Source organism: Microtus pennsylvanicus, chromosome 21 (genome assembly GCF_037038515.1).
Source record: "Microtus pennsylvanicus isolate mMicPen1 chromosome 21, mMicPen1.hap1, whole genome shotgun sequence".
In the NCBI taxonomy this organism is placed as follows: domain Eukaryota; kingdom Metazoa; phylum Chordata; class Mammalia; order Rodentia; family Cricetidae; genus Microtus; species Microtus pennsylvanicus.
Genome location: NC_134599.1, coordinates 19,498,370 through 19,524,220, shown reverse-complemented (window position 1 = coordinate 19,524,220; position 25,851 = coordinate 19,498,370). Strand labels below are relative to the sequence as shown.

The window sequence follows — 25,851 nt, the reverse complement described above, 5'->3', positions numbered from 1 at the left end:
TCCTCCCAGAGGTGGTATTTTCCAACACCGTCAGCAACGTTTGTCTCCTGGGCTGAATGAGACCGTGTACGTGAAGGCATATGGAAAGGTATGAGGCCAAGGGAAGGAAGGTGCTATGTCTATAAATAACAAACCAATAGTTATTTTAGTTTATTTGCAACATGCTGGTTGGTTTTTTTCCCCCAGTTTGGAAAATGGAATTATTGGAATACTCAGAAATGTTACCTAAAAATAAACCACAGAGACAGACAACAGGCTGGGGGTTGCTGGGGACGGGGGAAGGAGGTGACTGCTTCATGAACCAGGTTTCTTTCGTGGTGATGAGACTGTTTTGGAACAAGATAAGGGCAGTGGTTGCCCCGTAGTGTGGGGACACAAGTGTCATGGAACTGTTCACTTTGAAATGGGTAGTTTTATGTTCAATGAATTGAAACTTAATTAAAAAGTACTTAGCACCTAATAACACCTTCCAAATAGACCAGGCTGGGCTAGTCCAGGTGTGCACAGCATCTTCAGTCCCCACCATGATGCGGACTCTGCTCTTCTGCAGGGAATGGAAGCCTTGAGTGTACCGGGGCACGGCCTCATGATCTTCCCCGGAATGAACACTATTGGTAGCCAGCAAGGCTTGGTTTTCTCCTCTGGATTCCACAAGGACTTTTAAGGTGTTTAATTTGGTTAAGGGTCTTCCTGTTCAGGAGATGGAGCCTGAAGCATTTTCCCCTTTCAAATGAGTAGAATTTTCCAGAGACAAGAACTCACAGACTATGATAAGCTTTGCTATGGCCTCTGCCCACCAGAGCCCTTCTGGAGAGGAAAGAAAGGGGCCCTGCCTACTAGGCAGCGACAGCAGTTTCTCAAGGCTCTAGAAAGGTCTGGCTTCAAAGAAAGCCGAGTAGATGACTGTTGGACAATTCTCTCCCTTCCTGGCGACACAAGGAGTGACGAGCTGCTATCTGCAAAGGCAAGGGCAGATTCAAGAGCCACAGTTTGCACCGTGTGCGCAGCCGAGAGGCTATCGGTCCATGTGGGTTCCAGTGCAGCCCTAGGAGCAGCAGGGATGGGGCTATCCACAGACAAGGATCCTATCCATCTTTTAAACACATACACCCTCATGGAAAAACACACCCTTCACTTCAGAGATGGCAGTCGAGCCCAGGGCCCAATGGCTGTACTGTAATCAAAGTGCACCAGTCAACTTTACAACCAAAGCCTGTGGAATTTAACCACTTGGCTTCTTCCTGATTCTAGCACTTCTTTTCAAAGGCCTTCATGTATATGGTCTCATGGCTCAAAGGGCTGGAAACCCCAGGAGATAGTTTCCTCCTTAACAAAGAAAGCCTAGAAACAGAGCTGTATTCACCAGTGAAACTCTAGTTTCAGTCTCTTGATCCCTTTGCCAAGGCCTCCTTTCTGAGGATAATTCCTGCTGAACCCCATGTAAGTCTAAAGGCTGTCTACCTATCTTGTTAAAATTATCTGTGTTGGAAACAGGATAACCAGAGTCAAGTTATGGGGGGTGGTTTGGACCAATTCAATGTAGGCTTACATTAGGCAACTCCAAAACTCCCCTCGTAGATGTTCTTGGATTTGAGAACCCAGTGAGGCCACCCTGGTTGTTGGTTTCTTTCTTTTTCTTTTTTCTCAATAAAATCCTGAATGACTGTCTGGATGTTAAAACATTTATAGCTGTACAAAGATGCATATGACTCCATCTAATAAGTGCCTGTCAATCATCAACTTCTCTAATTGCCATATGGATAAAGAGGTGGGGATTGTGACGTGTTACTGGAAGATGGAGACTATATGGAGGAACCCAGGCCTGAGAGGCAAACTCGGAAACATCATCACGATGCCTCCCCGTGGATAGCATCACCCTTGTACTACAGAACTCTGGGCAGCTGTTTCCCCACGAGGAAAACCCAACTAGCATTGAACCATCGCACGTTCTGTCTGATTTCTTTCCCTGTCCATCCAGGCAGAAGAGGTCACCATGAGGCCCAGTAGTGAGACTTCTAGGCAGCCTTGTTCCTCTATACCATGGGCCCGCTGCAAAAGAAGTGGAGGGACTAACCCTTCCTCTTATGTAGATATTTCTTCCCTACCATCTTTGCTCCTCTGCCTCCACAGGAAGGAAACTGAGGCTCAGCGAGAGGGTCCATGGCTTTCTCCATCCGGTACTAGAGGCAAGCACAGGTTTCAGGGTGTCTCTGACCCTCAGTCCAGATCTCCCAAGTCCTCCGAAGGGTGAGATACTGAGATTGCCTGAGGACCACTAGGGCAAATGGTATCATTTTTAGGATTGGTTTTTACCAATAAGTAATCAATAACCCATTGTCCTGCACTGCAGGCAATAACTAACGATGGGTTTGCCTCTGGGACCAGAGATGGAGAGGAGGGAGCACAGTGGAGATGCTCCTTGGTCACGTGGGTTTCCTAGTCTACAGAACAAGGCTGCATGACCACCGCTGAGCACTCCATACGTGGTAGCCTGTGACTTCCCAAGGAAATACGGAGAGGCCACACACCAAGTAGTTGCGTGTCTTGATGGTTTTCAGGACTCCTTCCTGTCTTCAATCTGTCTGACCATGACAACTGTTGAGTGCATTTAATTGGTCCTTTGACCCTTTCTGGGCTTCCAACAAATACCCTGAGCTTTTGCTGGATCACATGTTGACAGGAGTTGGCAGCTGACTGAGAACTGGGCCCTGACACAGAATGGGAAGGGATGGGGGGGATAAGAGCAGAAAGGCACAGATGGGAGGGGCAGGAGGTACCCTCCTTGCAGCTCAAGGGTGAGGTGAGTCCCCTCCCCCATCTTCATCTACGAGGGGCCCAAGGCACAGAGGAAGAGAAGGAAGAGGGCAGTCACAGCACAGATGGGGAAGATGGGGGGGACAAAAAACAACCACCACAGGCTCTTTGATCTTAATTCATTTTATTCTACAAAATGCTACTCAATGGAAAGTGGGAAAGCTAACAACAACAACAACGAGAACATAAAACCAAAATACACCCCAAGGGAAAATAAGTTTTAATATGTTCTTTCCTCCATAGCAGCAAGCTTCTCCCGACAAGCTTTTCTTAGTGCAAATACTGTAGGCTTGTGTCACGTACAGCACACAGAACAACACAACACGCACCACCAGAGATGCTTCCGAGCAGGGATACTCCTCAATTTTGAAAACTATACAAAGATTTTTGAGCATACGGTCCTGCCTGGAGAGTTTGACTAGAGAGGGCCCTCCACTAGGGCTGTTTCACCGTTACTTTAAAAATCGGGGACAAAAGGTGCCCAGAAAGGTCATTAGAACCCCCACGGAGCCCTAAAACCTTGTACAGCTCATTTGCCTCCAGGGTCGAAGAGCAGACTTCACTTCACGTCATCGACATATCCCAAACACAGATACACAGAGCTTGAGTTTCCACTACATACCAAAATACGATATATACACCTCCCACTGCAAAAGGAACCCTGATACCTAGTCTTTATACAGTTGAATATTTTCTCCCTCAAAATCAAGTAACCACGAAGTAAAATAAATGGAATATTTTTTTTTTAATCATACAGAGAAAGTTAAGTTTTGAGAGACAGGGCCAGGGTCTTTCATTGTGTTCTCGTACAATGTTAGTTAAGATTTCTTAGCAGCCGCTGTCCCCAGAGGAATGACAATCAATCTTTAAAAACAGAACCTTGGAATACAGTTTATACAGCACAAGTCCACAAGTCACTTTAGAAACAAACAAACAAAATAAAGCATCATTATCCTAAGTTAGAAAAAAGGAGTGGGGGGGGGGCTGAGTACTTTAATGCTATCTGTTTCTATTCAGGCTTAGAACAACACAAAGAAGATGTAAACATTTAAAATAAATAATAAAATAAATGTCAATTTCTTCTCCCCTTTCCCTTCCCATACCCTCTGTGAAACTTTGACCCAGCTCTTCCTGAACATGTCAGCACTGGACAAAGACCAACATTTTGTGAGGCGTGGTCAGGCCAAAACATTAGAAGCATGAGAAGACACCAACTTAGCAATGGGACACTTGTTTTCCTTCTTTAAAAAAACAACAGCAACAGCAACAAAGCTGCAGGAGGATACAAGCACACACTCACACGCGTGGGAATACGAATGCAAACACGCGCACACACAAACAAGCACACACGAGCCCCACCCCAGTCAATAAATAGTGAGATGCTGGCTTAAAGATGGATGCCAGGATGACTCAAGCAGAATGCGGCAAGACCCCTTTACTTACATGTAAAGAAGAAAGCCATACACACGACATAGCCTATTGGTCCACAAATTCTATGAGAACTCAGGTTGCCCCTTCAGTCACCTGAGGAGCACAGGCCAGGTGGGAGGAGCCTGATGGGGGAGGAGCCTGGGGTGGGCAGATGCTGCTGGGGTTGGGAGGGGGATGAGTATCTGAGAACCACCAGACTAAAGACAACTCCCGCCTGAGGTCTTTGAAGAAAGCCCTCTCACCTCCAAGTGTTTCTGTTTAGCCATTACTTGGGACTTCTAGAAGGAGACGGCCCCTTAGTTCCATCTTAAAAGAGGATAAATATAAAAGTGCCTCTTAGTGCCTGGCCCACAGTGGGTGCTCATTCCTTTCCTCCCTAAAGAGGCCACATGAATACCTGCTCAGGGAAGGAAGTCACGGTGGAAGGTAAACGGTGACACCTCAAGGAACACTTTTGCTCTCTCGGGAAAATTGGGAGAAACGAATCTGGATGCTTTCACACAGCCTGTCCCTCTTCCGCACTCGGAGACAAGAAGGAAACAAGTTGCTTGCTGTTGGCTCCCCTCACTGGGGCCACTCTCTTTCCTGGGCCAGGGCTGTCCCTAGACAGCCAGCTGGAGGGAGGGCTGTTCTCGCAGAGACTGGGTGGCCATGAGGACTGTGTTTCATGCTAGCTGATTAAGGAGGGCCTGCCCTATGCCAACCCAGAGCTGCTTACAGTCCAACCCAAGTTCACGTCAGCTGAGGCACACATGAGGAGATGGGACACCTTGTCTGAACTCAAGCACCCTTTCCCGACCCCTGCTCCCTGAACTGGAGACAGGACAGCAAGCCAGGCGCCTGACTCTGAAGTACAGGCGTATGTGTGAGTGACATGTACGGGAAGGGACTTGACAGCGAGTCAGAAGCCAACTGAGGTTCCTCCCACAGTTTGGGTGTGAACATCCAACTATCCCCTCAAAATCTGTCTTTGGAAAGCCATGGAGTCTGTAGGATGGAGCAAGCAGGTCAGGAGGGGAAATGCCTCAGAGGTCTGAGGCCCAGGTTAGTTGGCTGTGCCTTCTGGTCCTGATGCCAACACAGCTTGCAATCTGAAGTGAGAGCCAGACTCGGGGAGGGGGATCTCAGGAGTGTCCAACTGGGGCACCAAGTCACGGGGCCTGTGACCATGGTTGATATCCATGCTATAGAGATGGAGCAGAAAGGGGCTTTGGGAAATCAGAGAGTAAAAGCAGGTTTGCTTCAGAAATGCCCATGGGCACGAGGAGGGAGAGAGCTCCCGCTTGGCTTGAGATGATAGATGTTTCTCAACTGAGGTCACCCCGGGTATTTACCCAGCTCTAGCTACTCCTGGCCATCTCCTGTTTCTAGGAGGAGTCTAAGGTCAGGAAGCCACCTGCTCCAGCGGCTCTGGGAGACCAGACTGGCAGAGTTAGAGCCAGGACGTACGGGACAGAGTATATGGAAATTACTCTGAACATCTCCCTCTCTACCCAGCCAATCCCTGCCCCCGTCTCTTTCAGCTCTTTGCAGGCTTCCCACACGGCTCCTGGATCCTGTGTATTCTGCATGCATGTCAGTAGGTCATGGGATTAAATCATGGCCGGCGCATGTGAACTCGGGTCGAGAAAGGCCTATGTCTGTGAAGATTTATGAAGTTGTCTCTGTCCTCTCAAAACTCAGATTTTTTCACCACTGGGCTTGGTTCAAGTAACATGGCTTTAGATAAGATCTTTAGCGTGGAAACACTAGGTCAGAGCATTAGCGCTAGAGACCAGTTCTAACCGGACTCCACTTCCCATACCTGTGTAAGCATGCAGTAGGGAGACAGCGATGGGATGCGGGGGCAGGAGTATGCCTTTGCTGGAGGCCAGGACAGCCAGGAGAAGCATAGCTCTTCTGGCAATGCAAAGGAACACATGCTAGCTTAGCTAGAATTGGCAGAGACACCCCAAGCCCTAGCAAGACTGGCTCAGACCAGTGACTCCCAACTGGCCTACAGGGTCAGGAGGTCACTCTGGAGTGGGCCACAGAAATATCAAAGGAAAAGCATTCATTCATCAATGGCAGGGACCACTGAGAGCAGGGGAGGGGGGATTCCCACACCTCGCTGATAGGAGAGCAGCCAGGAAAGGCCAGGGACCTGGGGGCTGCTGCTGCAGACAAAACCACAGCCCCACACATCACCCCAGCTACTCTACCTGGGGTTGGAAGAGAAGCCATTAGGTCAAAATTGGGGGAGAGCTGGGGAAGGGCAGGACCCAGCCGGGCTTCGGAGTGGTGTGTTGTTTCGAGGAAGGGGTACCTCCTTGGTCTGGAGAGAAGGGTCCAGCGCAGAATGGCGAGGCAGTAATTACAGGAGACGCTCTGCCCAAGACGTCAGGTAAGGGAAGCTCACTAGGACAGCCACGTGGCTTTGTTGGCACTAATCCTGGCTTGGTAATTAGGCGTTTGGCAAACCCAACCTGTGTCCTGGTTGTCGGCACTTACACCCTGTCTTCTGGCCAGGCCGATCCTCCAAGAGGCGGACATCTCTCTCCAAGGCTGGGGAGGAAAGGTCCTTGGTGTAGCCCGGTGGTGACCGCCGCACCTGTAGAACTCAGGGAGCCCGCTGGTGGTCTGAGCCGGCAGTGCGCTGGGGTGTGTGGGGAGGGAAGGTTCAATAATATTGCACTTTGACTGTCCCTTTGGGACATGTCCGCCCCAGCGGAAGAGTCACCTGCTCCCCCAGCTCCGGAAATAAAAGCGCTTTAATATCCAGACCACCCAGATGAAATGTCACGGCAAATCTCATAAAAACCCAGAGGGAATGGAACTGATACTGGGTGGGGGAGGGGGGGAAGGAGGGGAAACCGAAAGGCACTGAGCATGCTTGGTGGGGCAGGAAAGGACACCATCACTCCAGAGACAACAGCATAACAAAGGGACAGGAACCATCCGGGCCAGTTCCAGGTGCTTCAGAAGCAGGAGAGATGTCGGAGTCCACCAAACCAAGTTCTCCTCAGCTTCTCAAGAAAGAGGATTTGCTTGCAAGATGAATGGGGGAAGGGGGGGTCCCAGGGCTTCTAAGAGATCAACCAGTGCCTTACCACTAAGTCCCATTGGGTCCCCAGAGCCAAGGTCCCCCTATTGCCCTCATGACCCTGGAGCGCTTAAAGGTACTGGTCCCCGGGAAAGGTGACAATGATGACGACTCCTCCAGAGCTGGCCAGAGGAGCACAGGGTTACAGGGCCAGCAGTGTGGGGGAGTTCAAGGAGTCTGAGGACTGGTCCCCACTGCTACTGCTTCTGCGGTGAGCCTTGGAGCAGGACTCCGAAGGTGACGCAGGTGACTCCTGTTCCAGGACACTGGGGTAGGTGAAGACAAGGTTTGAGGTGCCTGGAGTGATGGCAGGTGTGGAGGTCACCACGATGGGAGTGTGCAGAGGCTCTTCCCCATAGAAACCACCCCCAGCAATGCTGATGGGCTTGATGACAGAGCGCTGGGTCTTGTCCATCCCTACCACTGAGGAAGAGGGGCTGTCCTCTTCGAGCGGTTCCTGCTTCACCACCACGGCGCCCGCACCACGCATGGGCTGCAGCCCGGAGGTCGGGGGCGACCGGCGCTCCTCGGGGCTGATTTTGCACACGGGGCCGTGGGCCACCAACATGAACTCCAGCTTTTCCTTCTCCTTCTGTAGCTCAGCAATCTCTTTCTGCAGACCAGACTTCTCCTCCTCCAGCTCCTCTGTCTCCTGTGAGAAGAGAGAAGGGTGTGAGGGACAGGAGCCTACGGACTGACCTGAGGGATCCACGGTGTCCTCAGGTGACCTACCACAAGCGTCTCACACACCTAGCCGGAGAGCTAACTGGGTGTGAGTCACACGGAGGCTCACAGTCCCTTTTATTTCTGAAGGAGGAAAGTCAGCTTGTGGGGCAGGCGAGCTAACCTCTGGAGCCGCTGCAATTGAGCACTTACTACTCCACTGAATAATGCACTCCACCTTCCAGGAGTTTCTGAAAGCAGACGTTATCATTGACCCACTTTGAAGATGAGGAAACTGAGGCCCTGTGAAGTGATAGAGAAACTCATCTGCCCGGAGTTATAGAGCTAGCGGGGAGGGTTGGCCAGATCTGAATCCCAGTGCATCTGACTAGAGTCTGCATGCTAGCTAGCTACTGCACTGAACCCTCAGGATGCCAGTGCTGCCTTTGGGTCCCCCAGTGGGTTAGAGTGAGTGGGTTACTCACAGAGAAGAGGGCACTCTGCTCACTCCTCCTCAACCATTCCAGCCCACTAGTGGACACAGATGCTGGGCTGGACGCTTCATGAGCATGGACTCTCATGTGCAATCCTCCGCCCTCAGTACTGGAACAAACAGCACAGGGCTTACAATACACGCTCACTTGATCCCTGCTGGCTCCTCCCTCCTTTCCTACTCCAGTTTCTGAAGCCCACGTCCCTAGAGACACCAAGGGACACATTTAGTTCCACTGAGTGCCCACTAGAGGGGCACCTGACAGCTGGTAAGAGCCGCGAGGATGCCAAGATGACCTGTGTAAGCCTCCACTTCCCTCCTTCACACGCAGCCAGACACACACAGCTGTGGACTGGAGTAGCTGGGGAGCAGAGAGGCCCCGTCACCAGTCTCCTCCCACTTTTTCTCTCCCACAGATTCCCATTCACAAATGAAGAGATCCGGGCAAGAGCTCTATTAAGCACAGAGCAACGTATTCCGGAGCGAAAACAAGAAGTTTCCGTCTGTCTCAAGGGTCTGACGAACGTCAGAGGCTTCCTGTGGAGGATGTGGCTCAGGGGCTGGGTAGCTGGGTCAGGACGTGGGGGAGGCAGAGAAGCGGGGTGTGAGACTTCTGGGAAGAGGGGAGGAAAGTAGGGAGGTCTCAGAGGAGTCCTGCTCTGGGCAGGTGGTGAGGGATGCCCTGGGGAGTCACGGGAAGGCATGGTTCCTTGGAAGGCTCTGTTGAGGGCACTTCCCGTGGTGGGCTGATCATTCCCTGGTCTGCCTCATCCGGGAAGGAAAATGTCTACTCCCATGCCCACTCTGACACCCCCACAAGCCATGAGTACAGGCTTTGTGGCTTTCGCCAAGTACATATTCTAGTGAATGTGCCCAAAGGAAACCATTTAAAGCAGATACATTGTACCTGGAAGGATTAAATAGATTCTAAATCTCGCTACTAGTGAGTCACCATGTGAGGACCAAGGACAAACTCTTCAGCTCATCTGCTCTCGCTGAGAGCACTGTGTCCCAGGGAGTCAGCACTGGCTTGGGAGCTCCTCTACCAGATGTCCTGTCCTTCCTTTAGGGCCAGACACAGAAGGAAGTTACAGGACATTGGTCAGGCCAAGCTTAGAAGAGGGAGGGTCAGGACCATAGGTCCTCCGGGTCTGGGCAGTTAGGGAGCATAGGAGAGTGACTCACAAGGACAGAATAGAGCTCTCGGCTCGCCGCAGAGGTGGGAAACCTCCTTGCCTGCCAATGAAGGCTAGGCAGAAGCTCCAAAGAAATATAACTAAACTGACATGTGACCTGTCTGCATGAGGATGCTTGCTCCCACCCCACTCAAACCAACCGTGGTGCTTCAGCCAGGCTGGGCTACCTTTACTGGTTTTGGGTGTGGGGGCAACTGGAACCCCAAGAAGGAGGCATGGAGAGGCCGCTATTGATGCGCCCAAGCTCACTGGAACTGTCAACCCTTACCCAGAAGCCCCAGGGGATCTGAGAACAGAGTGCACTCAAGTGCTGAGTGAGAAAGCACACTGGCCCAAAAAGGTGGTCCTACCTCTCTCCAGACCCACACAGTCGGCAGAGGCAGATTCGCATACAATCCATTCTCCTAACTTTCACCCCTCATTTAGCATTAATGTTGACCCACGTGCTCAAAAGAAAGGGTGTTCCGTCTCTCCTGACTCGTGAAGGATGGGACTGAAAGGGCAGGAGCCCCTGCAGCCCACAGTCCACCCGGGGCAACCGCGTGCCACACAGGGCTCCTCACCGCTTGCAGCTTCTCTGTCAGCTCCCGGCGACGGTTCCGACACTTGGCTGCAGCCAGCTTGTTCCTCTCCCGCCGGATTCGACGCTTCTCCTCTTCTTCAGGAGACAGCTAGAGAGGCCAAGGTGAAGAGTCATGATCAGAATGGTGGGGAGGGTTCGCAGCAGTTTTAAGGAGGGTTCGCAGCAGTTTTAAAAAGCCATATGGTAAGACCTACAACCTGTCCTTTGAGAAGGGGGGAGGGAAGAGACAAGTAGGCAGGCTGTGTGGCTGCTGGAGGGAGCTTGTTGGTGGATCTGCCCTGCAAGGGGACGCTGCACATTTACAGGGACAGCAGAACAAGAGTAAGTAAGGAACTCAGGGCCCTGCACCAGGGCAGGATTAGTCTGTCAGCTCTGATTCGAAGCCTGGGCTAAGGAAGAGTCCCCTCCAGCAAGCTGGGCCTGACCCCACCTGCTTCGGCTGCTTCCTCCAAAGCCTAGCTAATTACCCCTCACCACCCACCTTTGATTATGCAGAGTCTCCACACAGGTGAGACCCACCCATGGGGGTTTGTACCGATACACTGTCATTAATGGAGAGGCCATGGGCACCACTCTATTTCCAATTCTCTGCCAACTTGAGTGAGGAGCTCCATGAGGACTCCTTGGGAGTCTGCCTCAGTGCTAGGCTGGGCAAGAGAAAAAGCAGCCTAGACACATAAGTCCCACCAACCAGTCTTTCCGCTTATTTGACAGTGGCTGTCTATTATTATGGGACATAATTTCAGGAGTTGGGGCTGTGAACTAAAGTAAACCCCCCAGCAAAGAGATCAGGAATTAGCTCCTTCTGTCAAACCAGCCAGAGACTCCCAACTCTGTCCACACACACTGCCAGGGAGAGGGCCACGGGCCAAAGCACAGCTCAGGGGAAAGGGAAGGCCTTCCCGTTTAGCTACCAGACAGATGTATGTCTACTGTGTGCCTATGTTTTGCTAGGGGCTTCAAAGAATCTAAGCATGACTTGACCGGAGTCCTGCCTTTAAGGGACACCTGGGGAAAAGCTGAAGCTACTCCGGAGAGAGGTGCTACCCCACTACAGATGCACCATGAGGAACAAGTCATCTGTGGTAGATGGGCCCAGGTCAGGACCCCAGGAAGCTCCGTCCCACCCTGGCAGTCCGTGGCTGAAAAGTCTTGAGCAGCCAAGAATGGCCTCAAAGTGGATAAGTCTATTCCAGACACACAGAGATGACCCTACGGGAGGTCACAAAACCACTCAGCCAAGATCTACTCCCAAACCTGTCTTGGGTCCAAGTCTTACAAAGTTAGTTACCAAGAAAGCCTGTGGTCTTGTGGCAGTCGTCCTGGGCTGAGGTTACTTAACAGGCCCCTGGACTCCACTGAAGGCCCAGCACCACCACCACCGCCCCCTTTACTGCTAAGGGAATAAAAAAAAAACCTAAGCAGGCCTTCCTCCTACCAAGGTAACTTTTAGCCTTAGAAGTCTCTCCCTGTCTGGGGAGGTGTGGGGCAACTGTGGGTACTGTCGCCATAGGAAATGTTCTGGGGTGGTGAGATCAACGTGGTTACTGCTTGAGTGTTGTTAACATCACCAGGGACCCACCCACAAGCCACACACACCCTCCCCTCCCTTCTCCTCAGTCCCCACCCTGGGCTCAAAGGAGCCTTCTGGGCAGGCTCTGGGGGAGGCCAGAAGGGCAAGCTGACTCCTGGGACAAGCCTTGGGGTAGAGAGGGAGGAGGGGGTGGAAATAAGCCACAGAGAAAGCATTAGAGCCAGGAACCCCAAGAGCCAAGGTTCTACCATGCAGCCGCCACAGAAAACAGTGTGATGTGGTTAGCAGTCCTCTGAGTTCCTGAGTGATCGGCTCTCTCCCTCCCTACCACAAGAGGAAGGATATCTCCAGACAGCTGATCTTGAAGCATACCGAGGTGGTGTGGTGGCGTCAAAAACACCCAACTGAAGGTCAAGGCGGTAGATCCCAGTCTCTGGGCAGGACCCTTCCTTCTAGATCTCATCTACGAGCTAGGTTCAGGGGGAAAATTCGGAGGCACCCTCCTCAAGTTCCCCCGGGTGTAAACTTCTGAATACAGTGTGAAGTAGGCCCAGTGGACAAAAAAAATGTGGGACATGACATGCTGCAAGGCCAGCCCACAAGAGCCTGGCTGCCACTTAACACTGCTTTTATATTTATATAGTTACATATATTATAGATTATATTTTTATATTTATATTCTGAAACAATCTGGCGATGAAGCTTTGCAACATGGATACAGCGTGGGGAGCTCAATTACAAAGAACAGTGTGGTCACCACTACAATACTTGTAACCTGTGACTACTGGAAGCCCCCAGGAGGGGCCACTAGCTCCCCAAACGCATGCAACTGTCCCTCAGTGTCTACAACACACAGCCCCCCGAGAGCTCTGTACTGTGGTCCCAGTGTTAACACCTATCGGCCATGAAGTCTTTTGTTTTCAGATGAACACAGTTCCTGGGGAAGCTTCCAGGTCCCTGGGGTGGGGGCCCTGTAACTCAAGGCACTCTTGGGACTACTGGCTCTGGGACCATCACTACGCCCTGTTAAAGGTACTGGGATATGGTGGACCACGGGGACCCTTGGAAATCCTGGGGTAGAAACAGGCAGGAGCTGGAGTAAAGGCTCCCACGGTTAACAAGGCTCTATCAGATTCACATTTCATCTGAAAAGGAACACACACTGCTGAAGGGTTCCCTTCTCTAGGTTCACAGTGGCACGGCCTCATGGGAGGGGCACTGTGATGGGAGACAGATGAGATCTTCGAAAGCCTGCATCCTTCCTTCCAAGTCAGTTCTCTCTCAAAGCTGAGCCTCCGGAGGAGGCCAAACAAGTGGAACCTGATGTGTGACCTCTATCTCCCCCGATAGTTGTACAGACTACTCGGGCCCAGGTCATGATACTTCCACAACACACATTCCAGGAACCGGAAGAGGACGGCAGCTTTGATCTAAAGGTCTGGACACAAGGTGCTCATAGCCCTGTCCTATGGATCTCACCTAGTGGTTCCCACTCGGGACCAGGGCAGGGCACTGCTGTAGGAGCCACGACAGCTCACATTCACTGAGTTTATACTCACTAAGTGTTCCCCAACTCAAGAACTCCCCCAAGCGCCAGCGAGGGAGTGTTCGCGAGGCCCGCCCTCCCCCAGCTACCAACGTGGGCGTACCTGCTCATCTCTCCTTCTGCGACCCACGGTGGTACCAATGGTCTTGATCACGCCGGGTCTGGGGAGAGCCATGTGCCCAGGGACTGAAGCCAGGCCTGGCAGGGGGCTATAGGGGTGTGAGCGTGGATAAGGGTTGGACATGGAGGTAATCACTGTGGGCTGAACCATCCACTGCAGGTCCTGGCTGGTGGTGATGGCGTTGATGGTCGGGATGAAGGCGCTGCCCGAGCCAGGCATATCTACCCGGAACTTCTGAAAGGAGAAAGACGTGACACTGAGCGGAGAGAGGACAGAATAGGACGAGCTGAGCCAGAGCCAAGGTCGAAACCTACAGACTGTCCAGGCGGTGGTGGCGCACGCCTTTAATCCCAGCACTTGGGAGGCAGAGGCAGGCGGATCTCTGGGAGTTCGAGGCCAGCCTGGTCTACAAGAGCTAGTTCCGGGACAGGCTCCAAAACCACAGGGAAACCTGTCTCGAAAAACCAAAAAAAAAAAAAAAACCCTACAGGCTTCGGGGTTAAGGCTCGATGACAAGGTCAGAACCCAGGTGGGCTTCCCTGGACAAGTCCCACATAGACAAAAGTCAAGCCGATCTTACCCATCCCTGGTCTATATGTCAGACTTGTTCCCTGCCTGGAGTCCTGAAGACTCCATCCGCAGGGGCTACGGGAGGATGCAGCCACATCCCAAGTGACTTACAAGACACACGTGAGGCTGAGCCACTCACAGCCACCCTGCAGCCCTCAAGGCTATCTACAGGATGTTTCGCCTTGGCCTCCAGGGGCCTCTGAGTCACCTACCGATTATTCCCCCAGGGTACTGGCTCAGGACACATTTCTTAAAGATTTACACAGCACTAGATCAAGAGAGATCACTACAAGAATATTGTGTCTGCTCTTTGTCACTTTCAAAGGAAGGTCACAATGATCCTATGTGCCTGGAAGATCAAGGTCAAGTCGAGAAGGTGAATCTTCAGCTGTTCTTTGGAGAGTCTATTATCAGGGGGTGGGACTGAAGCCCATGGGTCTGACTTTGTAACCTGAACTCCTCCTGCTGTTTTCAACCCTGCTTCTTTGCCTTCTCTGGCGTCTTGCTTGGGGCAGACACACTGTGTCTGTCACTACCATTGACATATCCATCTACCTGGGCTCACAGACGTGTGTGCAGGAAAACGTTGGTGCTGCCAGCTCAGAGGTTCAGGATCCAGAGGTCAGTGAGCTGCGGAAACGGTCTGTTTCAAACCCAACAAGACCAAGCATCAAAGCACCATACATCAGGCCCCTTGGCTACCGCATTGCTGTTAGGGTCAGAGCCCGGGCCCCACAGCCCTAACTAGCCAGGCTCCACACCCTTCGCCAATAGGCCAAGTAAACAGTAATAGAGGAAAATAGAAAAGGGAGATTTAGTCAATGAGACCATATTAAGAGAAGGGGCACAGAGGCCCAATGACTCCCCAACCTGTCTACAGAGTCAGGACACAAGATTGAAGTTTAAATAGAGGGCAAGAGGCACGTAGCCTTAGTCAAGATGTGGTCCTGCCCTCATCACCGTCTCCTGTCTGTCCTGCGAGGTGCTCTGACAGGTTGTCATTCTGTGTAGAGACCCTTCCTGGGAGTCAACACAAATCCAGTTTCTTGGTAACCATTGTTTCAAGGGTCCGATAAGTGTCTCTCTAGAACATCTTCCCTCCCGCCAGAATGGCTACAGCTGGCTCGAGCCTTCTCCAGGACAGCTCCTGAAAAGTAAGAGAGGCCAAAAGGGAAGCCCCTCCGTTTCCAGCATTTCAGGAGAAGGCTCTCTAAAAGACCCGGTCAAAAGCCCACCCTCAGATGATCTGCGTTTGCAAGAACATCTCATGGGAAAAATGACGCCAGTCATAATGCTAGCACTTACACAACGCACAACACCATGCTAATGTCTTGCCTAGATTACCCCATTAATTCTCCCTCCGAGGTAAGTACCATATTATCTTCATCTCAGAGGCAGAAACAGGTTGAGAGACTCCAAGCCACTTATTTAAGGCCATATTGTTGCTAAGCAGTGGGGTCAGAGTTCAAGCCCAGCTCAGAATGACTGAGACTTGTTGAACTATCTTGGTTGTTGAGGCGCCTCCACCACAGACATTTCTCTAGCCTTCTTTCTTCCTCAAATGCCAGCCCTGCCTGCTGGAGTCCACCCTGTGCCCTTCAGGCCCCGCCTCTCACCAAGGAGGTCTAACAGATTGGTTCCACCCAAAAGGAATCCCTGCTATCATTTGCCCAGGCACTAGAGTAGCCCCCAACTGGTCTAGTTAAAGCAACCAAGCAACCAGCCACCTCTATTGTCTTTACCCCTGCTGATAACATCGCAAGTGTGAAAAGAAAGAGAAGCCTACAGACCCCCACACTGCACCTGGCCGAGCTGATCCTGCCACCACCTGACTCCAGGCCCTGTGGTAGAATGCCACTGCCTCACTTCCCAGATTGCTCCGGCGCATGAAGGCGTCCCTGCGCAATGGATTGTGGGATTCTATCAGGGAGGTGGCTCAGGACAAAGGCTTCTGGTCAGTATAGCCAGTTTCAGAGTTATACTACTGAAGGCAAAGGGAAGTAGGGTTGGTTTTGGTTTTGAACCAGGAGTTGGCCGAAGAGAAACAGGTGTGCCAGGCTTGGTGGTTCAAGATTCTAAATGCCAGCTCTTCAAGAAAGTTGAAGCAGAAAAGCAAAACAAAACAAACAAACAAGATCCAAGGCCAGCCAGGCAATGGTGCACGCCCGTAACCCCAGCACTCAAGTGGTAGAGGCAGCCAAATCTCTGAGTTTGAGGCCAGCCTGGTCTACAGAGCGAGTTCCAGGATGACCAGGGCTGCACAGAGAAATCCTGTCTCGAAAAACTAACCCCCACCCTGCAAATAAGTAAGCTCTAAGGAAAGCCTGAGTTACAAAATGAATTCAAGGCCAACCTGGGCACCTCAGTGAGACCCTGTCTCAAAATAGAAAAAGCACTAGAGCATTTATCTAGCACGAGGCCCCAGGTTCAGTCCCTAGTACCATGGGCGGCGGGGGGGGGTGGGGGCATTTCATGTGATCAGGTGTGTGGAAATCAGGTTAGAATGTCTTGAAATGGACAAAGTGTGTGTCTGGAGCTGGATTATGAGAAGGTAGAGGTGTCACGAACAGTGGGCATGGCTAAGTGTGTGCAGGAACACTGAGGTTCAGACAGTGAATTTTCTCTGGGCTACTGGGGGAGGCATAGAGACTTTGCTCGGTGTCCTGAGGTCCAGGTCTGAGGCCTGGTTTGAACATCTCTGTTCTGAGCCCATGCCTGAGGACCTAATCCTGGGACAAAAGCGAACATATTGATTCTGAACTCCCTGCATTGTTACCAGGATATAAGTCACAGCGACTGTAATCACAGGCTGCAAAGCAATCAAGGGGTTCTCAGCCCTGCCTAAGAATATTCCGAGGAGCTTGTAAAAAATCACCACCATCGGAGCATCGTCATTAGAGTCGGAAATAATTGGTCAGGGGTGGAGTTCAACTACAGGTACTTTTTCGAACTCCAAGGAGATTTTATTATAATACGCAACCAGGGCAGAAAAACATTGCCCCAAACAAATGGGAGGCAATACAAACCATTACCATTGCCGCCACCATCGTCAGCATCACGTCACCCCCATAATGTAGGTCTGTGTACACTGCACAGGCTAGCTCTTGGGAGACTTGCCAGCTTCGACTTTTGGAAGCACCCAAATTTTGTATTCCATTTCTCTCCCCGCAAGACAGGTCCTCAGACAGAAGCAAAGCTGAAGCACCCAGTGTAAGGGCCTAATGTGACTACCTCGTTGGGGGCAGCTGTCGGTTCTTTTCAGGAAATTATCTAAGAAACATGCTCATTCCAAGGAACAACAGCAGGCCTGTTTTAGGCTCGGGGAAGAAAGCAGAAAACCCAAAGCCAGCTGGAAGACTGAGATTCCTTAGGGATGGGCAGGTGCCACCCGGTCCGGCCCCTCTCGGGCCCCCTAGTTCACACACACACTCAGCTTCCCAGCAGACTCCAGCCAGATTCCTTGCAGCGATGGCTTGGTCTAGACAAAACAAGGCGGCAATAAAAACAAGGCAGGAGGTAATGACTGCCTCTGAATCGCATGTACACCTTGTTTCAGACAGAGGTAAAGCCATATGGATAACACACTGGCTCCAAACTGCAAGGAAAACAATGTCCTGTCCCCAGAGGGGACCGAGGCCCGATAAAGAAGGCTTTTGTCTCTAAAGGAGCCTCTTGGAGAGAGGCACAAAAGTTTCAATTAGCTCTGGCAGATGTTTTTGTCTCGACTCCCAACATGTTATTCAGAAAGTGACACTGGGTAAGAAGGGGGAGATGGGCTTGAAGCCTGTGGTCTCAGAAGTCAGCCCGATTTTCTCCTTTGCCAAAAGACCAAGTGTCCTTAAAGGGGGCTTGGAGTCATGGTTCCCAGTGAAGGAGTTCACACTGAAGAGAAAGAAACCAAGACAGCTTTCCAGCCATAGGGATGCGGGCAACGCTGTGAGAGTGGCCGGGTACAGGTTGGTAGTGACGGGATGGGTGGAAGGTGTAACCAGGAACCAAGTTCTTTTGGGGCTCTATAAGTTCCTGGAAAGTCCTTCCTTTGGGGACAGGACTGATGGAAGATGCTGGGTGGCTATATGGCATTCCTGCCTGGCAGAACACCCAAGTACTTAAAAAAAAAGTGTCTCCCTGTCAACTCGTGGATGAATGCCTATAAAAGGACAAACGGCCCCCACAGACCTCCTAGAGCTGAATCTAGCAAGGTCTGCCCTAAGGAACGGGACAGCAACCACTTGGAGAGGGCAGCATGCAAAGAGAATATGAGCAAGCTGGCACCCCTGAGCTTCGTGCAGCGTCACTTATAGACAGTTTCTCCTCGGCTCAGGTTGGAGGAAACAAAAGAGAGGAAGAGGTCAGCAACAAACAAACAACAAAAACAGACAGAGCTGCCCCTCTAAGCCAGGGAGCCAAGGGGACGGACCGCACTCCACGGCTTGGATCTCCAGACCCTGCGCAAACCTACAAATCCTTACAAGCTTTGTCGTAGTCTTCGGGCACTGGGGACTTCGGTGTCACCCGGGAGCATTCCGTGCTTAGGGAGCAACGGGATGCTCAGTGCATACGCGTTAAGTCAATCAGAGATCAACTCAACAGGAATGAGAATTGTCACAGCGCCTTCCGCTGCCGACTTGGAGAACAGACTTTTGGGATTTAACAAAAGGACCTTGGGTTCAGAAGAGTCATACGGAACAAGAGCTTTGAACACCATCCCCAAAGGTGTAGATGGAGCCCCTTCCTGAGTCCCGAGCTAGGCAGACATGGTGTTTAGATAGAAGTCAAGCTTGGAGTTCCTGGCCAGTCCTTCTCTTTTGATCCTTATTGGTACCCCAGTCATGCAAGACATGAACCTAGGGACCCCGTGACCTGCTCCATCAGTAAGGCAGACTTTCATCTAGGATGGAACTGGCCTTTCTCCTTTTCTACATCCTCAACATAGGACAAGGAAATCACAACACCCCAGAAGACTAGCTTTGGAGAGAGGAAGGGAAATACCGAATGTTCTAGCCACACTTATTCCTATCAACCTAATGAGGCCCAGCACCAACATCAAGCAAGTGTTACGTTCACTGAACACAGGGTGCCTTCCAAAGCCTGTGGTACAGCATCTACACTGGCCATCACCTTGACCTTTGACCTCTCTTCTCTGAGGAAATGCCATTTAGGTCACGATGGAAATGGCTGCCAATAACTCACAATTTCCAGACTTTTCCAACATACAAACGTATCACAGGTTACTGCACCAGTCTCTTTACGAGCTCCACTTGAGAGAAGCAGTCCAGCCTGTGGTACCTCATGTCCACAGTGAAGGAAAACAAGGAACAGAGAGAAAAGACAGGCAGAGGTGGCTGCGGAGCTGCTCCTAGATGTCCTGGATCCTTTGTTCTTTCTGGTAAAAGCCCCACGCCTGAACACTGGAGGAACACTCAGGAACCTAATATCATTGATCCTCTACCCTCTGCAGCCAATAAGACCAGCGTTGGGCTCAGGCTGGCCTTGAACTCAGAGCTCCGTCTGCGAGAGAGCTGCGATTTATCCATTCAGCAGATTCAGCAGTGAAACTATTTTTTTTCCTTTCAACACACAAACCAAGCCTGGCGATGGTGGCGCACGCCTTTAATCCCAGCACTCGGGAGGCAGAGGCAGGCAGATCTCTGTGAGTTTGAGACCAGCCTGGTCTACAGAGCTAGTTCCAGGACAGGCTCCAAAGCCACAGAGAAACCCTGTCTCGAAAAAACAAAAACAAAAACAAAAAACAACAAAAAAAACCCCACAAACCAGAAAGTTGGCTTCCTTCATTCTCAACATCAGTATTTTTATTTCTATTTAACAAAGAAAAGGTGTCCAAGACATCAATAGCAGAGAGGCCGTACCAGCAAGGGGACATTTTTGTGGGCTTTGAACTGGAGAGCTTGGAGACATGGAAGATTGAGACCAACATGACTTGGGGGCTCACTCTATGCTGGACCAGTCTGTCCACTCAGATTCTATACTAAGACTTAATTCCAAAGACCTTTCGGTACTTTTCAATATCAAATTCACCTTTCAAGGAAGATGAGTTAGCAGAAAGAATTGTCTAAATACACTAAAAACAATTTTTTTTTGGATTTTTCGAGACAGGGTTTCTCCATAGCTTTTGGTTCCTGTCCTGGAACTAGCTCTTGTAGACCAGGCTGGCCTCGAACTCACAGAGATCCGCCTGCCTCTGCCTCCCGAGTGCTGGGATTAAAGGCGTGCGCCACCACCGCCCGGCTTACTAAAAACAATTTTTAAAAAATTCCAAAAGAGCAGTTGTCCCAAAGCCTTTGAGTTCAGCAGCCTCAGTGCTCAATGAAGCGCACAGCCCCCAGGAGCAGCAAGGATGGAGGAGACAGCGATGCGGACTGACTTCGACGGGTAGCTCTGTGTGTGTGCAGGAAGACACACACTCAAACCGCCAAGATCTCAAATTGTATATTCACCTTGAATACTAAGACAGGCAGGAATGCAATCATGGAAATGCGCTCTGGGTTTTGGGAAGGAAAATTCAGCCGCCACTCTCCGGCAGTTCATGGCTGCTGTTTCACCCAACGGTGATGAAAAAGCCAAGCGCTCGTCCGTCCGTCCATCCACCAGCAAGAATCGGCGGCCGGACTGATACATTCCTGGGATAGCTCTCAGCTTGATCCTAATCTACAACATCTGGAATGTCCAGGAAAAACAAAAAGCAAAAAAGAGAAAAAGCAGAAGACCCTTAATTTGCATCTTCCACTCTCCCAGCATGAACCCAAAAAATGCTTCAAGAAAATAACACTGTGGAGGGGCACCCTAGTGAACCCATTTCTCAACCAGGGGTCACTTAAAAAACAACAAAGCATCCTTTTCTTCAAAAAAAACTTCACTTTTAATTCAAGCTGTTTATAGTTAGCTATAGCTAAATACATGGCCCTTATTTGCATTAAATAAAATGAAAAATTCTAAGAATTTGGAAAACTAACCAAGTTTCACACCCTGAGACTGGAAAAATACATTCCCCAGGACCGCACTTCCAAAAATGTCCTGTAGGGGGCACTAGAGAGGTATGGTTGAGGCCGACTTGGGAAATCACAGTCATTTCTGGTAAAAGTTATTTGATGCAAGGAATGTCCCAGCCTGGTACAGTTGGCAAAGTTCACTCTGGGGAAGTGTGTGTGTGCGTGTGTCCGTGTGTGTGTCCGTGTGTGTGTGTGTCCTGTTGGGAGAATGTGGCAGAGGGGGAATAAAAGCAGATCTAATGTTCCTTGATTCCTAAAAAAAATAGCGTCGACTTCCTCTCACAAGCCATCTAGAAACAGCAGTCTTGGAAAAGTTCTGTGTCTTGTTTTTGTTTTTCTCATGTAAAGGGGGCCTGGCTGATGAAAACAAGTTATGAAATGACCTCTGTTTGTGTAACTGGCTGGATTGCATAATGCCAGGGCCCTGAAACCGTAACAGCCAAGGAGCAAGGCAAGGCATATATCTGAAGGTGTTATCCCAGGAAAGCCAGGAGAAAGAAAACAACAACAAAGCCAGCTCCAGGAGGGGAAGGTATATACAACTATCCCCAAGAACATTAAATTGCCAGTGATTAACCTTTGAGATTGAGATTATAGCTGCAACAGGAACTACTTTACATGTTTCCAGTTCCTGCCATATACACAAGCAGAGGTTTGAACAAGGAGCTATACCTGCCTCCCACCCCACAAGTCAGTGGAACTCAGGGCTAAGACCAGGCGTTATGCATGGGGGGGGGGACATTTGGGACTGGTTAAACAGCACATTTATTTATGGGGGACAGAGAAACCACAAACAAGGAGACCAGGGTGGAAAATCATACCCACTTGCTCAAGAGAAACCCAGGAACATCTCACAGTGATCAGTCCATCATAATGCCATAAAGGAGGAAGGCCCGGTCACTAACTGCCGGAAAAATTTCCCTATGAAGGTGGTTGAGAGAATAGGTGATTACAGACTTTATCTGGTATGTAATAAAGTTACCTTGAGCCCAGATCGGGGTGAGGTCCAAGCATAGACTTGGAAAGTAACAAAAGCTGAAGCCTATCATTGGGACCACAGAGTCAAAAGCCAGAGCAGGGAGGGAAAACCAACAGTGGGGACCAACCTCTGCTCCTCATCTCCCACCCCCCACATCAGCAAGGAGTGCCATGGTGAAACTTGGCCAAAGCGGCGTCACCTTGCCAATCCCTCTGGGTTGCTACTGAGCAAAATGGGCACAGGAACCTGAGAATCCCATGCATTGGTGGTTGCTAATTGCAAAATCCGCATGTGTTACAGCATGCTAGAAATTAGCCAACAGCTGCTTTTTGCTTCGGTAATGAGGCCCCATTACACACTGCTGGACGGAGCTCTCTTCCTTCGTCCGAGCTTTGGTTTCCTGTCTGATTTGCTTCCAAAACAAGGAATTGCCTCTGCTCATATCCTGGGCTCAAAGCCCTAGTGACACAGATATTCAGCCCGGGCACTGATATCCGGTCAGACTTCCCATCCAGGCCCTGGAGGCTGAGGGAAGCGCCAGGTACGGAGGTGGCACTGTGTCAGGTCACCGTCTCAATCTCATCTAGTGAAAGAAACAGACGAAGTGCAAGGCTCCTATGCTGACTGGTGAAGGAGAGGGAGGTGGGGTGGGGTTATTGAATTGGAAAGTGGGGGGGGGGACAGGTATAAATGATTCTGACCCATTGATGTGACGCTTGGGTTCAACACAAATCACCCCTGGGCTGGGATGCAAACATAATCAATGACTTTTCAGATAAGATTTAAAACTCATTACTTCAACAGTAAGGGTCCATTGACTGCCCCCTCCTTGCGCAGACCAGACTCTCTACAGTGGGTGCTTAGCGGGAACGGAGCGGTTAGAGAGAAGGCAAAGAAAAGCCATTTGGAGGGTTGGAGGGACTCACCAGACATGGGACACTACTTTAAAAGCTGTGCCCCTCTTTTTCAGATTACAAAGAAAGACATGTTTTTATTATATTTCCCAGCTCAGTCCATCTCTTCCTGGAAGTGCCCGCCACCCCCCCCCCCCAAATCGGGTTGACTGCTGGAGGCCAAAGCCAAGGCCATAACCATGAGAGTAACTCACATTGCCACCAACTTGGCTAGGAACTCAGGACCTTGTGAGTTCACGCGCTTCTCTCACAAGACAGCGTGTGTGCCGCTACACAAGTCAGGAACCTCGCCAGCACCCCCCCCCCCCCGCCACACACACACACACACACACACACCAGTGCCTGTTTGGTACCTATAGACACGCAGATTACAGGCACAATCCCTCCAACGGAAACCAGTCTGCCTGCTTTACAAAGTTGTTTTTCTACTTCTGAAACCAAGGGATGTCTCTTTCTCCCGCTTCTCTCTGCCAACTTCTTTGCCACAGGTACCCCCGAGCCCCTCAAGGTTCTGCTCTCCGGACAGTACAGGCTCCTGCCCAACCCTCACCGGAAGCTGGGGGGGTGCACAAGAGGTGTCAAGAGCCAATCAAAGCCAGCTTCTTCCTTCCTGACCTTCGCACCTGATTCCCAGAGGCAACCCTAGCCCTCCCTCCGGATCATTAGAAGGAGCCCAACCGTATTTCTGAGTTCCCAACCCTTCTCAGAAAATAGCTAAGACTGAAGAAAAACTGAAGAAGGAAGGGCTAAAAGGCCTTCGTTATAGGGTCTTTGACGGTTGGGAGGGGCTTTGGGAGTGCAAAGATTTCCTAGCCTATCCACCACGGAGAAAGGGGAAGGAGGGAAGGGAGGGGAGAGAGCTCGGAAGGAGGCAACAGGCTTCCAAGAGGGGACCTGCAATTCCAGAAGCTTTTCTGAAAAATAAAGTAAGAGGAGCGGGGGGGGGGGGTTATGCGGAGGGATGTTATTGACTCTTCAAGCCCACTCTCCCCTTGTTTAAAATAAAAAGTGGTGGGGTGGGTGGGGCAGAACAAAACCCCACAACTTAACAACGAGGCCCCTAACTATTTTTCTAGCCCAGCCAAGAAAGGGTAAAGTCGGAGGTTGGGGGTGCAGGCAGTGGGAGAGAAAAGTCTGCCCGAGCCGCCAGGTGCACCCGGGCCCTCACGTACCTGCTGACCGCCGCCACCACTGGAGTAGGACTCGGCGTGCGCAGGAGAGCCGCTGCTGCCCCGGGACGAGGTGTCAAAGTTCCCGGGATAATCCTGGTACATGATCCGCGGTGGGGGCCGGTGAGGAAACAGGGTGGTTTTCTTCCCCGCCCTCGCCGCGGCCGCGCACAGTCTGCTGCGCGCTCGCTGGTCCACTGGCCCCGCGGCGGACTGGGCTCTTCGCTCCGGGGCTGTCCCCCAACCGAGACAGAGAGGGAGGCGGCGACACTCGGGAAGTGACCCCCGATCGCCGCGCACCGCACTTCGTTTCTGCTCTGCAAGCTCCGCGGAACCGGTTGTCCACCGGGTCCCTCCCTCTAAAAAGTCGGCGCGTCCCTCGGTCCCTCCCCTGCGCGCGCCCTTCCGCCCCCGCACGCAGCCGGAGCTCCGCCGGGACCCACGGGCAGGAGAAAAATGGGCAACGCAAAAAGACTAGGAGCCCAGCGGGTGTCGCTTGGCAGCTCTGGGGGGACTCTCTTCCCAATCTCACAGGGCGCCAAAAACGAGAAAAAGAAAAGCTGCCGGTTGGGAGAAACTTCTGTTTCCTCCTTTTAGAAAAGGAGCCCGAGAATAAACTTCCTGTGGCCAACTCGCCGCCTGAGTTTCCCGGCCACACGGACACTTGACTTAGGACAAGGCAGCGAGCGCCGGTCCAGCAGCCCTGATCGCGCCGGCGGGACAGTGCCCGTGGGGTTCCAGGCTGAGCGGTACTGAGAGGGACGTGGCTCCGCGCCGCAGTGACCCGCACCCCGTGTCCGCTCCGGGACCGGCCGGCCTCGCGCGTCTCTCCTCGCTTCGCCCTCCCTCTCTCCCCCTTTCTCTCGCTCGCTCGCTCGCTCGCTCTGTCTCTGCCGAGCGCCGCTCGCTGTCTCGCTCTGAGCCCCTGCGCTCTGCCCGAGATGAGTCACTACAATGGCACGAGTTCAACTCCACACTCTTTATTCTCCAGCCCCACACCATGTGGATCGACTCACGTCAACTCTAGACTCCACCTTGCTGGGAGGAGCGCTCGAGGCGGCGGGGGAGGAGGCCGGGACGAGGAGGAGGAAGAGGCGCGGGAGGGGAGGAGGCGGGCGCCTCGCTCCCCTCCCGGCTCTGCTCGCGGTGGTGCTGACGCCAGCCACACACCCCGCGCAAGGAAGGCGGGCGATGGTGCGGGTGGGAACGCGCGGCCCTCGCACTAGGGGGGCGTTGAGGCCGCTCGGGTCCTTGCGAATCTTCTCCACCCCCCACCCCACCCCCGGGGCGCAGCGCCCTTGGTCTGTTCCATTGGCGCACGTTGCCAAAGATGGTCATTTGCGTTAGAGGACGCGAGTGCGGGTTTCCTCGCTTTCGGGTGACGTGGAGGGAGAGGGATTCCCTTACCCGCTCTTGAGCGCGCCGCGGCCTCCCCCTCCTCCCCATACCCACCCCAAAAGGAAGGGGCACGGGGCGGGTCCCCGAAAGCGGCCGCGCGGGCACGGGCTCCGGGTTTTAGAAAACAATCGCAGCCCAAAAGACGAGACAGGTGGCTCAGTGCGGCGCCACCGCGAGGCCGAGAGCCCGGCGCGCAGAGCCGCTCGCGGGGAGGGCGCGGCCGTGCGCAGTCGTCCGCACCCTCAGTGGCGCCGCCCGGTGCAGCGGGCGTCCTGGACGCACAGGGCACCCGCGCCGCCCTGCGGCCGGGTCTTGGTGGGGTGCGGCACGGCGCCGCCAGGCGGGGCT

At 52.0% G+C, this 25,851-nt stretch overlaps 1 protein-coding gene across 2 annotated transcripts; it reads right to left on the bottom strand.

Moving 5' to 3' along the window:
* Positions 1-2,921: 2,921 nt before the first annotated feature.
* Fosl2 (FOS like 2, AP-1 transcription factor subunit) lies at positions 2,922-25,088 on the bottom strand. Of its 2 annotated transcripts, XM_075955851.1 has the most exons (5): positions 24,109-25,088; positions 13,446-13,697; positions 10,243-10,350; positions 7,749-7,979; positions 2,922-7,624 (listed from the first exon to the last, which is right to left on the bottom strand). In XM_075955851.1, the coding sequence occupies exons 1-5, from the start codon at positions 24,208-24,210 to the stop codon at positions 7,496-7,498; spliced, it is 822 nt and encodes a 273-aa protein (XP_075811966.1). In that variant the 5' UTR covers positions 24,211-25,088; the 3' UTR covers positions 2,922-7,495. The 2 variants fall into 2 exon arrangements, with proteins under 2 accessions (XP_075811966.1, XP_075811965.1); XM_075955850.1 differs by having other exon boundaries at positions 2,922-7,979; positions 24,109-25,081.
* Between the last annotated feature and the right edge of the window lie 763 nt (positions 25,089-25,851).

Excerpts from the sequence above, each read along its gene's own strand:
- Fosl2 (XM_075955850.1), bottom strand. The coding sequence starts at position 24,210 with ATGTACCAGGATTATCCCGGGAACTTTGACACCTCGTCCCGGGGCAGC. Across the intron at positions 13,698-24,108 it reads GTGGTGGCGGCGGTCAGCAG|AAGTTCCGGGTAGATATGCC; the intron begins GTACGTGAGGGC and ends TTCTCCTTTCAG. Across the intron at positions 10,351-13,445 it reads GCAGAAGGAGAGATGAGCAG|CTGTCTCCTGAAGAAGAGGA; the intron begins GTACGCCCACGT and ends TGGCCTCTCTAG.